The 16,028-nt window shown below is 34.0% G+C and overlaps 1 protein-coding gene across 8 annotated transcripts in view; it reads right to left on the bottom strand.

Moving 5' to 3' along the window:
- The window catches only part of Slco1a2 (solute carrier organic anion transporter family member 1A2), a 118,988-nt gene that overhangs the window by 43,576 nt on the left and 59,384 nt on the right, over positions 1–16,028 (bottom strand). For 4 of the 8 annotated variants that reach the window (XM_078015128.1, XM_078015127.1, XM_040280931.2 and 1 more), the window contains exons 2-4: positions 9,356–9,546; positions 8,918–9,038; positions 3,789–3,930 (exon numbers count right to left, since the gene is read on the bottom strand). In XM_078015128.1, the coding sequence (XP_077871254.1) occupies positions 3,789–3,930; positions 8,918–8,977 (202 nt within the window). In that variant the 5' untranslated portion in view covers positions 8,978–9,038; positions 9,356–9,546. Of the gene's footprint in view, positions 1–3,788; positions 3,931–8,917; positions 9,039–9,355; positions 9,547–12,134; positions 12,267–12,563; positions 12,631–16,028 lie in introns of those variants that run through there. The other 4 variants (XM_078015124.1, XM_005328909.5, XM_078015125.1 and 1 more) reach the window with 4 other exon arrangements.

Genomic DNA, 16,028 nt, shown 5'->3' with positions numbered 1-16,028 from the left:
ACTATGTGTAAAGAAAACCTCTATGATAAGCTTAAGGATTATAAAAATTTCAAAAAATCTTTTCCTCAAGGACTTAATTTTCTAAGTAGTGTTGAATACTTTGAAGACTTTTCTTTCAATCTCTGTTTCTTTCTAGTCTGCCTTACATATAGAACAGAAGTAGTGTTTACATTATTTTACATGGAAAGTGCCCCACATCTATAACCACATTGGCCTCTCCACATCTGTAAAATTCCCAGTACTAATGCTATCCTTGTTGAAGGTAATGTCTATGGAAGCTCACTGAAATCTGTACGTTTTTGTAAATGAAGAAAGGAAGAGCTTTCCTTCAATACATAAGTTTGAGTTCATCTTTCACGTGGCCTTGCTCTGTCAGTAAAATCATTGCCATAAGGACATAGGACAAGAGAAGTGTGGACAAGACTATGGAGAAGGTGCTTATAAAAATCACCATTGGGGAATTCAAGTGAACTTACTTCTGTTTTTCTCCCTCAGCAATTTATTTTGGGTCTTCAACATTCTCAAGTCACCTATTACATCCACTCCTGGTAGAAGTAGTTAATATTTTATACTTTGTTAAGAAATCTAGGGCAATGAAATATTATGGTATCTGGTTTTCCCACCCTGGGGCCTTACTGCCTTCCTTCAGTTTCAGAGGTATTGGTGCCCATCTGACCATCCAAGTCCAAACACAACATGCATTTTCTCCAGCAATTCATACTAACAATTAAAATCTCCCTCACATATTTTAAACCTCTCACTCTCACTAAACTTTAATCTACAGATGTCTTAACTAGTTTCTCTCTAAACTTCCAAGAACATTCATCTATTCTTGCAGGTTCCCTATCCCCCCACCTCCCATTCTTTCCTGAAGTCACTGCTGTCTCCAGTACTTTTAAGCTTCTATTCTTCTTTTTCTTCTTCTTTTTTTTTTACGGTGTTAAGAGATTAAACTCAGGGTCTCACATGTACTAGGCAAGCACTTTTTACCAATGAGCCACATCCCCAGCCCTACTTTTTGCTTCTAAATCTACTGTTTAATTAAAAGTGCTTGGCACATGTCATTGATTACTTCAACACTATGAAACGGTGGAAACAGTTCTCCATCCTTATCTAATTGAATATTTCTAATGTTTTCCAACACTGTTGACACATCCTTTCACATGAAATTGAAATACATTGTTTCTTCTGGAAATTTCTATTCCCCTGGAATTTATAGTACCATTCTGTCTTGTCTATTTCTCCTACCGTTCTTTCTCTTAACACTTTCATGGGTTCTTTTTCTCCCATCTCTGGCTTAAACATTGGTACAATTCCAGGACCCACTCTTTATCCATTGTACTTACTCATTTGTATGTTTCACTTTGCAGTGCTGGAGATGGAACCAGGGATTCCTGCATGCCAGGCAAGCATTCAATCACTGAACCACATTTCTAACTCCTGTCCATTGTACTTATCCTACATCCTCTCCCTGAATAGACTCATCTGCTCTCTACGCTTAACAAACACCTACTTACTCACTATTCAATAGCTCCAGCCCAGGTGGTTTCCCAGTGCTTTACACCTGTAACTGCAATGTAAAGATCACTACCCAAAGGTCTCACAGATACCATCATGAAAAAATCGCCTAAATAAAGCTCATCATCATCTCCACAGCCACTACCATTATCTTGCTCCTCTTCCTATATTCCTAGCCTTGACACTACTATCCTTGCCACTGTCCAAGTTGGGAAGCCCTTGCCCTTACCTGCCTCTTATATGTCATCAGGTTCTCTGGAATTTAACTCCCAGATTATTTTAAGTCACTCTCTTCTCTTCATTCCTATAAGTATGATCCTGGCTCAGACAGAGATACTTTTCCCTTGGCTTCAGCATCAGCCTCCTGGACCCTCTCTTTCCTCCATCTGGTTTTCTACCTTCAAATCTATCTCAACACAGCCATAAGCATTGCCCTTCTAAAATGTGAATCTGACATGGCTTTAAACAGGGATTCTTAGTAATAGGTAGAAATCACAGATGACATGAACTTGAGTGAGAAAAAAAAGTTGCATCTTTATTTTCACTAATCTCTATTAGCTTTTCCATTGATGGTAAAAAGTAGGCAATAAAATAAAAAGTAGGCAATAAAATAAAATTAGCTTTTTTTAGACAAAAAAGCTAATTTTGTCACCAACAGAAATATAGATATTTGCATGTAATTACAGTTGTTGCAGATACTCAAATATTATTAACACCAATAATTAGTTGAAAATTAGTGCTAGATCTTGTTTAATGTGTTAAAATCCAGGACCATTATTTAAAAAGCTGTTTTTATATTTTGATATAATGCTATTTCAATATATTTGGCTTCCTTTCTACTGCTATAGATTTTTGTTTTATGAAATTACATTATTCTGAGATCATATGGCAACAGATTACCAAAGAGGTGCTTAGCACAGAAGAAGACCAACAATACCCTTTCTGATCTCTATTGACTCTCCCTCACCCGAGACTAAAAAATATACTCCATAACAATTCCATAAGTCTCTGCCCATTTCTCACCCTTATACACCCTACCCATGTCTCCAGGTTCACATCCTAACAATTTCCACCTCAAGCTTGACTACCCAACAATACTGGGCTGAAGATTTCTCCCCACACAAGCTACTGTGCTGTTTCACCCTTGTGCTGCTGCTTCTATTGGAACTCCCTTCACATTTACCTAATACCATTTCTTCACCTGGAAAACTTTTACTCATCTTTCAAAAGCCTGTCTTTCCCAAATAAGGTTGTGTCCCCTTTCCTGTTTCTATAGGATCGTGCATGCATTTATGAACAATATTTATTGCATTCAAAATTATTACTTTGCACCTATGCCCTCCACTAGCCTGTGAGCTGAGTCTATGCAAGGAGTCTATGCCATAAATCTATGCAGGAGTTAGTTCTAACTCTATTGCCAGGAGTTAGGAGAGTCAGAGTAATATCTGAGATAGTTCTAACTTTATTGCCAGGACACAGGAGAATCAGAGTAAGATCTGAAGCACCTGACCACAGAAGATCAGTCATCCCAGGTTTCAGTTTTGCTTCTCCTCAACCCTGGTTTTTCTTCACATTTTGGTTAAATCTATAAAAGGCAATTTTTATCTTGAAAGAAGTAGAAGCTATTATAAATCTACAAAGGAGTAGCATCACTATTTTTATGTAGCATTGTTTACAGAAATCTTTTCCTCCCTCATCTTTGTTCTCACAAATTCCCAGTTACCCCAAAAATTAGAACCTAAAAGTAAACTTCATTCTTCCCCATGGGATGTTTCTAAAATAAATTCAGAGAGAGACAGGAAACTAGTTTCTTTTTCTTTCTGAACTTAGAAAGGAGAATTGTCAACCTCCCTGGCATAAAAGGAAAAGAAAAATATTTGTGTTTTCCTTTGAAAAACAAATTCCTTTGGTCTCCCACAATACATGCTGAATTCAAAGATGACAACCTTGTTTCCCTCAGGGCTGTCAAATGATAGATTTAAATATAAATACTCTGCTACTCATGTCATGCCAGATAGCCAAGAAATTATTAGGATAAAAAAGATAGTGGTGTGATATGTAGCAATATTTAGGTATTAATTTGAGGTAATATTTAAATGGATTGTTTGTAAGCATATCATAAGTTTAGCCAGGCTATTCAATCAGTTTTAGAAAACATGTAATTCAATTAGATTAAATGGCTTAAAACAGTAAATAAAGAGAATAAAATTCAGAACAGCTCATAGATAAAACAAAATATAAACACAAGTAATGCAAAAATAATTCATTACCAATTTCAAAGCTCCCATTAATAAATCCAACTAGAGATGTCGGGATATTGAATTGTCTCTCTACTTGTGTGAGCATGGAATTCATGTAAGATCCAGATAGTGTTTTGGATACATATGCACAAGTTAATGCCAACAAAAACATCTAGAAAGAAACAAATAAGAAAACTTTATTAATAAATTATATTTTCATCATCTATTGGGAAAAAGTCCTCTGCCATTAGACTATCTCCAACTTAAGTAACTCGTGAGCTTGCAAGAAACTTTAAAACCTGACCTGTTCTTCTGGTCTGTCATGGAATGTTTTCTCTAAAAATTCAAAGTGGGACTAAATGACTAATGGCACTGAATTTTGTAGGTAGTTATAGTCTCATTATTTTATAGGCATACCTTATACATACAGAGAAACAACTAGTTATTCTAACACATAGCTGTTGATTCAAACGTCTTAAGCACTACAATGCTATCTGTTGTACAAATGAATACATATACCTTATGAAAATAAGGAATACAGAATCAAACAAAGACACTATTGATGTAGCAAATCTGTTCAAGTTCTCTCTGCAGGAGGACGAGTTCCCAGATGACCTTGACCAACCCAGCTCTTCCACCTCTCTTGCTTGAAATTTCTGGGCAGAATTATTACAATCTCAGTAACATAGGAAATGTCCAGGACAATCTGAAGTATGCCTTCATTTTCCCCAGCACAGGATGTTCTATAATATTTGAGCTCAGCAAACAAAATGTTGCCCATGATATATAAACCCAAGGTCAAGCACTTTTGGGGTCCCTCAGCTGTGGAAAAAAGGTAGGCCTATGCAGAGATGAGACTCCATCTTCTCTGGGTGGTTTTCTGGGTGTTGAGGGACCAACTCACTACAGATCCCAGGCTTCTGTTTATCTTTACTACTTGACTGTGAGAAATAAATTAATTTTTCCTGATGTGTTGTATGAGTGTTCTTCTCAGCAACTCATAACTCCAACAGCTGGGTTTATGCAAAACCTCCTGTCAGATTTAGGAACTTTTGTAGTCTCTTATTCAAAGTAACATGAAGATTATATGATGTCAGATTTCTACTTACTGGTAGTAAATTTATTTAAAGTAATATTTTCATTACAAACCATATGTAAATATGTCTTTAAATTGAACAGGTTCTTATTATGATAAATAAATATGCATACTACAAATTTCTACATCTGAATCAATCATATCTGCTACATAATTAGTTCCAAAAAGCAGTGATGTTGATGCCTTTTTGCTTTTCAGTATTGGGGATCAAACCCAAGGCCTCACACACACTAGGGAAATGCTCTACCACTGAGCTATATCCCCAGCCCTTTTCTACCTTATTTTCAGACAGTGTCTCAACAAGTTGCCCAGGCTGGCCTCAAACCTGCCATCTTCCTGCCTCAGCCTCACTAATTACTGGGATTACAGGCCTAGAGAGGTATGGAGGAGGGTTGATGCCTTTCATATAACATCAAGGAAAACTTCAAAATTAGAACCACTGTGATCAACAGAGCCAGTACAATTTTATTTAAAATGTAAAAAACTAAATTTCTGATAGGTTTATTAAATTTAAAAAAAGACATCTTTTAGCAAGGATTTGAAAACAGAAGCATACTGGGTACTAGTATAGTTAGGAAGATTAATTCCTGCATCAGAATCAACAGAATATGGAATATTTATGTCAGTCTGAATGGTGGTTTCCAGTCACATGCCATAAGACTTTTTCCTTGCCCATATTTAAAGTTACTTCCTGGTGATATTTCCATCTCAGACATCATTTTAACCTACTTAAGCCATCATTTTCAGATATCTAAAATCCTTACTCCACACACCCAATCTTGAGCCGACCCATAGTTTGTGGCCTGTTTCATGCATTCCCTTCAAAATTACTAACAACTTTATTCTTTTTTTCAGTCTCCAACTCAGTCACGTACTCTTCCATGAGCAGAAAATGATTATCAGCAACTTCATTGGAAAAGTTAGCTCTATCCCTAATTTTCTAATTTTCATCTAGTTCTAGAATAAGTATTCTTTCTCCTATAAAATAACACACCCTTCACCCATGCTCTTAAGTGTATTTTTCCCATTTCTGAAATGAGTCATCAATTATCACTCCCTCTCCTCTCACTTCTTACTGCCTCTCTCCCCCATGTAACTTAATAATGCATTCAAGATACTTCTGTGTCTTTTGAAAACAATATATTCCCTCATGCCTGATGGTAGATGTTTAGAAGAATAATATATATTCATTGCATACATTATTTATCCTTCATTCAGCTTTCAGTCTGCTATATAATCTGGCATATTCTGAAAGTATTACATTAAAAAATCAGAAACAACTTCCTAAGTTCCAAATCCAGTAGACAATTGGTTAGCCAATCATTGATTTATTTGATGTCTCCAAATTACTTGTTACCATTAATCTATCTTTTCTTCCCCAAATTCCCTCCTTCCAAACATACCTAAATCTCTGCTTACCTGATAGACTCTATCTACTTGGTTTTCTCTTTGGCTAACACATTCAAACTTTAGTTTGTATTTTCTACTCTTTCTGCCATGCATGTTCTCCCAAGAAATATTATTCCCAGTGCTCCAACTGTATGCCTACCTCTATTACAGCCCCTATCATAGTCCATTTTATCTATGTGTTTGGATTCTTCCCTCATTGTACTGTGAATAATTCAGAAATAAGAGCCACATTTTACTTGCTTTTGTGTAATTTATGCCTAGTAAGTGGCTAGTGTAAGCACCTAAGACATGTTTATTGAATTAATGACAGAATATCAAAAACAACCTGAAAAAACAGTCAGTATGAACTAAAAATAAAATGAAATCTAAAGGAGTCAAACACGTTGTTCTTAATCCATTTCAGGTGTAATAACAAAATACCATAAACTGGGTGGCTTATGAACTATAAAACTTTATTTCTCACAGAAAAACAGAAGCTAGGAATTCCAAGATCAAGGCACTTGAAAGTCTGATGTCTGGTAAAGACCCACTTACTGATTGAAGGACAGCTGTCTTTTCATTATGTCTTTACATGGTAGAAGGAACAAGAGGTCCCTTGAAGTTCTCTTTTTAAAGTGGCCTGATTTCACTCATTAGGGTTCCACCCCTGTGACTTAATTATCTCTGGAAGGCCTTACTTCTTAGCATTATCACCTTGGTGGTGGGATCTCAGCATGTGAATTTAGGGATAACAGACATTCAGATCACAGCATACACCTAAGCCAAAGGTTATCTGAACCCATTAGTCTAGTGAAATCTGAATAGAAATTTTTATGAAAAAGACCTGGGAAATTTTAATATCAAGCATAGCATAAACCGAAACTATTATATAGCTGCAAAATACTGTAGCTATGTCTCCAGCTATTTAAGTTTTAATATTAAATATCATTCATGGAACTTCTCTCTTCTCACTCTAAGCCTTTGCAGATCATATTACTGAGACTATACAACTTTCACATGACTTTATAATTCAGGTCTCATATTTAAAATCAAGGTTTTACCAAATCAAGTACAAATCTGACTTGGGAAAATATTTTTTTCTACTTACCATTTTAAGAAAGAAAACTAGCAGGATCATAATCCCAGTGTTCTTTCCTTAAAACTATTAAATGAATTCACTAAATTGATTCTATTCACAGAGTGAAATAAGCCAGTGGTAGGGCATTCTAAGTCTAATGTTAACCTGTATACACAGCTAGTTCATATATATATATTCCTACTAACTTTTAACAATTATGTTCTAAAGTTTGAAGCAAATTTGTTAAAGACAGTCCTCTGATGCTTCCTAAAGAATTTTGCTTAACAAGAATATTTCAAAATTCAAAAAAGTAGAAAAGTTCAATGGATTATTAAGAAGTCGCCTCTCTTTTTTACTTGATAAACTTGTGGTTGCAATATTTTGCCATAACATTCACATCAGTATATAATCTTGCTAAACTCAAAGTAATAAAAAATAAAATTTAAGACCTATTGTTTATAAATATGCCTGACAACTTTTCTGCACAAATGCTAGTAATAATAAATATTTGAAATATTCATAATTTTTCCTAGCATCTAAAAAAACTCCTACAATATAGGATGATTGTTATTATACTTTTCAGATGAGAAAAATTAAGCACAAAGAGGTTAAATAAGTCACACAATGTTATACAGAAAATAGTATCTGGACACAGATAGGAACCTAGAGAATTCAGACTTAGATTCTTATTTTTAACTAGGCAATTACAGAAGATCATGAGAATTGAAGAATACTTTAAGAGGATTTTTTATAGTTAACATGGCATTTCAGGCAAAAGTAGTTTTCTAGATCTATATTATAACTTTCCACTGTTGTGTACATACACAGATTTGACCCACACATGTGTAATGGGAAAATGAGCTTTTGATAGGAAAATGAGTGCCAGTTTCTTAGGAAACCACTCTCAACAGGCACTAGCTGTGGAATTAAGACAAATGCTCAAATACCCAGGTTGAAAATAAATATAATGAATATAAGATACTTTTGGAGCTTAAAAGAAATAATTTGCTCTAAAATAGTCAAAACCATCAGAACAGCTAACAAAACCAGTATTTTTCTTGTAGACAATGATTGTTATAATGCCAAAGCTTGAAGAAAACATTTGTTTTACTGGGTCATTGTGAAGTAATCTTAGCGTACTAACAAAGCATTTCTGTCCAATGAACTATTTTCTAATACTAACCCTACATACTTCTCTGAAAGAGAAACCCCTGAAGGGTGAGCATTATATTAGTGTCTTATTCCAGAAAATAATTCCTGGAAAAATATAATGTGTGCCTCAAAGTTTTTAAAATCCTGTCCTTATTTATTTAAGTCCCTTAGAATCATTCCTGATTAAATTGCCAATATCAGTAATTTTATTTAGACATACTCTTGGTTACAAAACCAACTTCTTTAAAGCAAGAAATTATCAATAGATAAGGCAATATGACATTAATGTTAGATAATTTCATGTAGATATAAGCGGTTTTCCAAGGACTAAGTTTCAGAAAAACACTTTACATATATATATGTATGTGTGTCTATATATATACACATATATACATATATGTATATATATATATGTACATATATATATGCCAAAAAAATCCATACCTTCACCTTGGAAAGACATTTTATTCTGTGGGTTTCGATCCTTTTCTCAGTTTCTCCCATGTTGCTCTTCTGATTATTCCAAGATATTTATGTTTTAAATCTTGATATGTCTTAGTTCTATCTTTATAAGAAAACAGAAACCTATTAAATTACTGACAAAATCATATCATCATTCTTTTGAAAAAGCATTGAATTTGAACAACAAATATGCAATCTACTGTACTAAACAAATATCTAGAAAGTTTTTGATTCAGATCTAGTAAATAATGGGATTAGAGAAGATATAGTTTTATATTTCTATTGAAAAAATCACTTTATAATCACTCTATTTGCATAATTCATTATCATCCCCTTGCAAATAATGACTATGTGGTTAAATTACAGCTTTTCTCTTCTTTAGCCAAAACAAACAGACCAAAGTGATCTCCCTGGACTCACTTGAAAAATGCTGCTTTTAATAATACAAACACTTTGGTTTGTTTAGTGCCAAAAATCTGCTTCAGCAAGCACACAAAGGCTCACAAATCTTTACTTGGCCAGGCTTCCTCCTCAAGTTCTTTGCATTCCAAGACTTCCCTGGCGTCTCAGGAAGAGAAATGCTTTTGGGGGCACTGTTGATTCACAGAAACCTGGGGAGACAAGGAATTTTAATCATGGAAATAGCCTCAGTAAAAATAACAAATAATTCTACAATCTGAGAAAGAAACCTACAATTCCAATTGAAGATGTCAGGTGTAATAGAGATGAAAAATAAATGGAAGAGTGTGTGTGTGAGAGAGATATACATATGAATAACATTATACATATGATATATATGTAATAGATATCTACATGTATACATAATATATAGGCAAGGATTTTTTTTCAGGACTAGAGATTGAATCCAGGGGTACTCTACCACATAGCTACATCCTCAGCCCTTTTTATTTCTTATTTTGAGATAAGATCTCCCTAACCCACCTGGGTTGGCCTTGACTTTATGATTTTGCTGGCTGAGCCTCCAGAGTAGCTGGGTTTATAGGCATGCACCATCACAACCAGCTAGGCATATATTTTTATATGTAATAGAAGAAAAGGACTTAAATTCTATTAGTTTGTATTAACTTCTTCTCAAAGATTTTATTTATTTGGTATCTAGAAAGAAGGACAATATTTTGCACCAAAAGGAAAATATTTTACTTTGATAATATTTATTCTAGCAATTGATTTCAAATTACAAGTACAATATCTTAACAGTATCCCCAGCATTAATATATTAAATATCCTTTGAATGATATTAATTTAATCAGTGATTCTGAATGGTTCTAACTTTAACAAGTGCTGTCCCTCTCTAAATTTGCTGAATCCCAAATATACACATTAAAACAATCACCACTACGCAATTATGTACAAACTTAGCTCTCTCTTCTCATACCCTCCAGATTAAAGCACTGGAACTCAGCAGTGAACAAGACAGGAAAGATGTCTTATAGAGAACATAAACTAGTTGGAGAAGTCTAAGTCTTTGGGGAAAGCACTTGGACCCAGATCCCTAGGAACTTATACTTTTATTAGGAAAATAAAATTTAAATAAAACAGTGAAATAAAATCAGTGTATGATGTATTGCAGCTTGCCTGGTTTGGAAATGGTAAAATAAAACAAACATAGGTTATAGATGAAAATTATAGAAATTCTCTAGGTTATAAAAATGAAACCATGCTGAAATTTCAAAATCACAAAAAAACTTCAAGACACCTTAATGTAATGCAACACTGGTATTGAAAAAAACTGATAGAAAGGGATAATTTTCAACAGAGTAGAAACTGATGTGATTTAATCATATACCAAATATCCATTTAATCAGAAGCCTGTCAACTTTCCCCATCTCTTCTTGTGCATTTAGAATCCAATCTCTCTTCCCTGATTTTTTGCCTTCTATCCCTTCTTGACAATATTTGAACCCAATTTAGTCACTCTATCAAACAATGAGATAGAGAATTTGTTCCTTTTCCATGTCAAAGTTGTCTTCTCTTTTTTAAATGGTTAAAGCCACGACTATTCTAAATGTCTATTTTTCATATTGTAGCTAGGGGGCACAGAAGCTGGATTTGGTGTCCAGAAAATCCTCATATAGGGAATTTTGTAATTCCTTCCATGAATTATGTTACTACCTTACCATCTAGAACCAGTTTTGTCACCATACCTTAAAGACTTGTTTTAAAATGCTTTTATGGTATTGAGAAAAGTTTTATGAATAATTGGACTGGGATTAGAGGTAATAAAGTTAAACACATGGAAATAATTCAATGTAAGTAAATTAACCCTAAACTTTCTCTAATTTTTCAGCTTGTGTCATAAAAACATTTCATCCTTTTGAATACATTTTAAATGTTTTCCTGGAGGAAAATAAATGAAAAAAATCTATTTCATTTATTCATCCCAGAATTCATGAAATCCAATACTTAATGTCACAGGCACAGTTGAGCACTTTGACCCTAAATCAGGAAGGCATGTAGAGCAAGTTCCAGCCATGTGAATAGGCCCCTTTTGTTAGCATAGTGTTGTTTACATGGTGACTTCTGCTCCCAGGATCACAGAGTGTCACTGACAAATCCCCATCAATCGTCATTGTTAACAAAAACAACTTGCTGAAGTTTGATTAAGTGGATAATCATTTTATTTCTCTAACTCTTCAGCACACAAATGGAAACAGGTAATAGAATCAAGTAATGGAACAGGTAATACCACCTCAAGCAAATGTGCTTGAATTTCTTCTGGTAGCCAGTTACAACTTTAAGTTGCTTTGTTTTGTTTGTTGTATTGTAGTTACACAAACATACATGCATACACACAGACACACACACACACAAAAAAAAAACCAGAAAATGTGCTCTCTTACAAAATTTTAAGGACACAGTACAGAATTGTTGACTATGTATATACGTATTGTTATACAGCCACTCTCTGGAACTTTTTCTATCTTGCATGACTGACACTCTACTCCCACTGAACAGCAACACTCTGGGGTTTTTGACACCCTTTGATTGCCAGCCCCTAATGAAATGTCTCAATAATAAGAGAATACATTTTTAAAAAATGAATATAGCTCATTTATGCTCTATATTGACATAGTTTATGATATTAGAAATCAGCTGGGGAAATGCATGCATTTAATTTCATCTTATTCTTTACTACTGAATTAAAGAAATAAAGACTTTATCATGGCAAAGTACATACATGAAGAAGGCTTAGGAGATGATCCTTTCTCTGGGAAAAAAAGAGAATCACACCAGCAAAAACCTTATGAAAATCTCATATTTCCAGGATCTTCAAATAGCTTCTAGCTCTCTGAGAACAGCCTTTTGGGTGGTATCCAGTTGAAACAATTTCAACCAATACCAAACCAAGCAAGTGCATGCCAAGGAAGTACGTGTAGAATCAACAATGACTTTTTGTATGAGGCCTAGCAAATTATTTTACTTCTCTTTGTTCATTTTCATCAGAAATTAAAGACGAAAATAATGGATTCTGCCTATCAGCCTCAGAAATGTAGGTAATATTTTATTTTCTATATTCAGAGGAGGAACCAATAATGCACAGCTCTAGGAAAAACTAAGTAAGAAACTGAACTTAGCATTAGAATATTATCCATACAGATGATCTCACCATGCAAAACAAAGTCTGGAACACAGGCAGAATTCTTCATCAGCAATCAATTAAGCAGTAAAAACACCTATTCATAGAACATGAAACAGAGAAATCAAGCTAAAACGTGAATTCTGTCTTTAACAGAAATGGTTGCGAATAACATTAATGTCATATCCCATACCTAGCAATTTTAGAGAATGATTAGATAATTATGAGAATAACCAGTTTCCCACCCTGTGATAACACCCTCTTTGGCCTAAGTGTACTCAGACTCCTTTAAATCCCCTACATGCTGTTCAACCTTGCATTTTCCAGTTAGAGCAGGAATCTTAAAGCCGGTTTAGAGAATCCCTCACACTTGATACTTCATTATCTGAAAATCTGATCAAATTCTTCATCCCAGGAGACATCTGATCACTCTGACCTTACTTCATCAAGAATTCTGTGGTTTGATATAACCAGAATTTGTACCCCCCATACCTTTCCTGTTTGTAATTTTCCATCCACTGACCTTCACTCTTCTCCTTGCCTATGAAGTCTCACTGCTCTGTGCTGTACTCAGAGAATTGGAACCAGTTCTATATGGAAGTTGCTCTTCTGTTATTACAATAGCTTCCAAACAAAATATGTTTTTACCACTTTAACTACTGTCAGCTCTGGTTTTTCTCTGAGAGAGATAGGAACTGTTTAATTTCTTCAGATTATGATCTCAAATCTTATCTTCTTGTTATCTGCACAAAATTTTAGATACAAAATATATATTTCCATTTAATTTTCTGCAAGTAAATACTGCAATTTTTCTTATAAAGATTTCTATGTTTCTAAAGATCCAAAAATAAATAAAATGCTTAGACTTTTTCCTAATCCATTTATTTATGTATTTTTTTCATCCACATTAGTAATATAATGAGGTAGCTAGCTAGAGTCATAATGTCAGACATTGGAATTCAATTGACCTAAGTTTAATCCCTGATTAGCAGAGAGTTTTTTATAAACTCCTTCAGCCTATTTTTCATTATTTGTGATATTAGAATGTTTATGTCTACCTTGCAATACTGTCATGAAGACTGAGTTATAAAATTCACATCAGCTCCCTACTGTGGTGCTAAAATAAAACAGTCACTCCATCAATGATAGTGATTATTATTCATTCACTCCACAAATATTTATTAAGCCCTACTACATTCCAAACACAGCAGTAGGTGCTGGGGATACAAAGATGAATTCCATGTGCTTGCTCTTAAGAATTCTCATAAGCTATTGGGAGAGATAATTAAATGATGATAATAGCTAGTTACTGCCATAATACAGACAATTTGAGCTAAGTAGTAGAAAGAGGAGACTAATGAAAACTATTCATTTGGGCTGTCATTTGTAGGCAGCAGAATCATTTAAAGATGGGCTTTGAAATTAGGCATAAGTGTGAAAGCCTCTTTTTAAATTAGTTTTTAATTTTGAACAAGTAACTTAAACCTGTAAAAATGAAGACAGCATCTTTCTTTTCAATGTTCATACAGGAATATAGAGCTCACAATGGGTAATAAAGGAATTTAATATCAGAAACTAGTTACAAAGTTGTCAAAACTATCAAAAAGCCAAATTGGGAATAGTGGACAACTCAGAGATTTATAACACTGGAAAGTCACTCCTCAACCAAAGTTTGTATCAGAAAAAGAAAGCGCTCAGCTACAGAAACTTGAGTCCTTGAGAACTCAAGACTATCACAGGCCACAAGTGCCTTTCTCTTGTCTACAATCCCAATGTCACACAAATGTTTTCCAATAACACAACCTAACAGGAAGTCAGATGTCAAGGGAGCCTGGGAAACTTAGTTTTTAGAAGTCAGTCTCTTGGGATACAGAGAAGACCAGAAAGTGGGGGAGAATACATGTGAGACCAGAATAATAATTACCAACACAACCTTAATCCTTGGAGTAGAATTCAATAAGATATATTAAATGTATAATATAAAATTAGCACACAATCAGCATCCAATAAACAGTAGCTATTCATATCATTAAATAATATAAGTTAAGTTGTCAATACTCTTTTTATTCTCAGTAATAAAATATTCAGAAAACTTAACTATTATTTATTTAGCTAGCTTGCCACTTCACATATGTGTGATCTCTGTAATACCAAATAAAATGAGATTTTTGCCATCAAATCAACTGATTTTCAGCTGCCCTGAACAGATGAACTAATCACTTTTGCATCATATAAACACAGCCATAGTCACCAAATCTTTATCCAGCAAGGTATTTATGGTTTTCTTATTTAAGTTAGGTATGTAAGGAAAGGTGTTCAAAGAGAACCAAGCTGATGTTACATACATGTTCTTGGTTACCTCTAAGTTCTTTATAGGAATGCTTTAACAGACTTAAAAATGGTACATAAAAATACCATAAAAATGTTTTATGGTACATAAAAAATGGTACAAAAAAGGCACATAAAAATGTTTCTATGGTGGAAGGAGAAAAAGAGTAAAGTATAATAATCATATTATTATTGTTGTTGTTGTTATTATTTATTCGTAATCTCCCCTCTAAAAATATGTGTGTGTATTGAGGACCTAAGCCAAACACAGGAAAACCAGATCCAGAATCTTAAAAATGGTTCTGAGTGGGATTATGATTGATCTTGTTTTGTTTTTCCTTTAATAATTCCTGTGTTGTTTTCTATAAGGATCATTTCTTCCAGTTAAAAAATACAAAGAGAAAAAGAACTAGCATCATTGGAACTGAATCCTTAAACATATAACAAGAATACAGCACACTTCTGATCTATGCTAATGCTATTCTTAACTACTTTTAGGGGTTTTTTTTCATGTTTCTCTAATTATTTCACTTTCACGAGGAACTTGTCAGTTCTCCTCTTCCTTCTCTAATGATTTAATTCAGTAAATCCCTTGCTTAAGGCAGCTGTAACCTTTCTGATGGAAGCCACTGGATGTTAAGAGCTGGGAGGCACCTATTATTTGGATCTTTCCAACTGGCTGCATATGTTTAAATGTCAGAATAATATCAATTCAGATTTCTACTTTGGGACTGTAAATAAGTTAATTGTTTAAGTTTTTCAAAGGGAACCATTTGGAATTATAAATAAATATCAAGTGAGATGTTCAGGAACTAGATTTAATCAGAGTGTATGTATAACTCATCTCTCTGTCTACCACTCAGCTGAATACCATTTGTCAGCATAGTGGTTTGGGTCATTAGACAACTATAAATTTTTATTTGTGGTCATATGCTGTTTTATTTTTACTTCTAGTGGATCATTAGGTAAATGCAGGAAGCATAGAGAACACCAATGTTAAAGTATAACCTAATGAGGAGAATAGGAATCATAGTGTTATGAGCTTCCTTTGAGATTACTTTTATGTGATCAGTAAATTTCATACTTTTATTTGTAATTTCTATCTAGTACCTCATTTTATGGTTCCAAAAACAACTTTTGAAAATAAATAATTGCTGGAAGATTTTC

Source organism: Ictidomys tridecemlineatus, chromosome 6, assembly GCF_052094955.1.
Source record: "Ictidomys tridecemlineatus isolate mIctTri1 chromosome 6, mIctTri1.hap1, whole genome shotgun sequence".
Lineage (NCBI taxonomy): Eukaryota > Metazoa > Chordata > Mammalia > Rodentia > Sciuridae > Ictidomys > Ictidomys tridecemlineatus.
The sequence above is the reverse complement of the archived record's forward strand: the minus strand, read 5'-3'. Positions and strand labels throughout refer to the sequence as shown.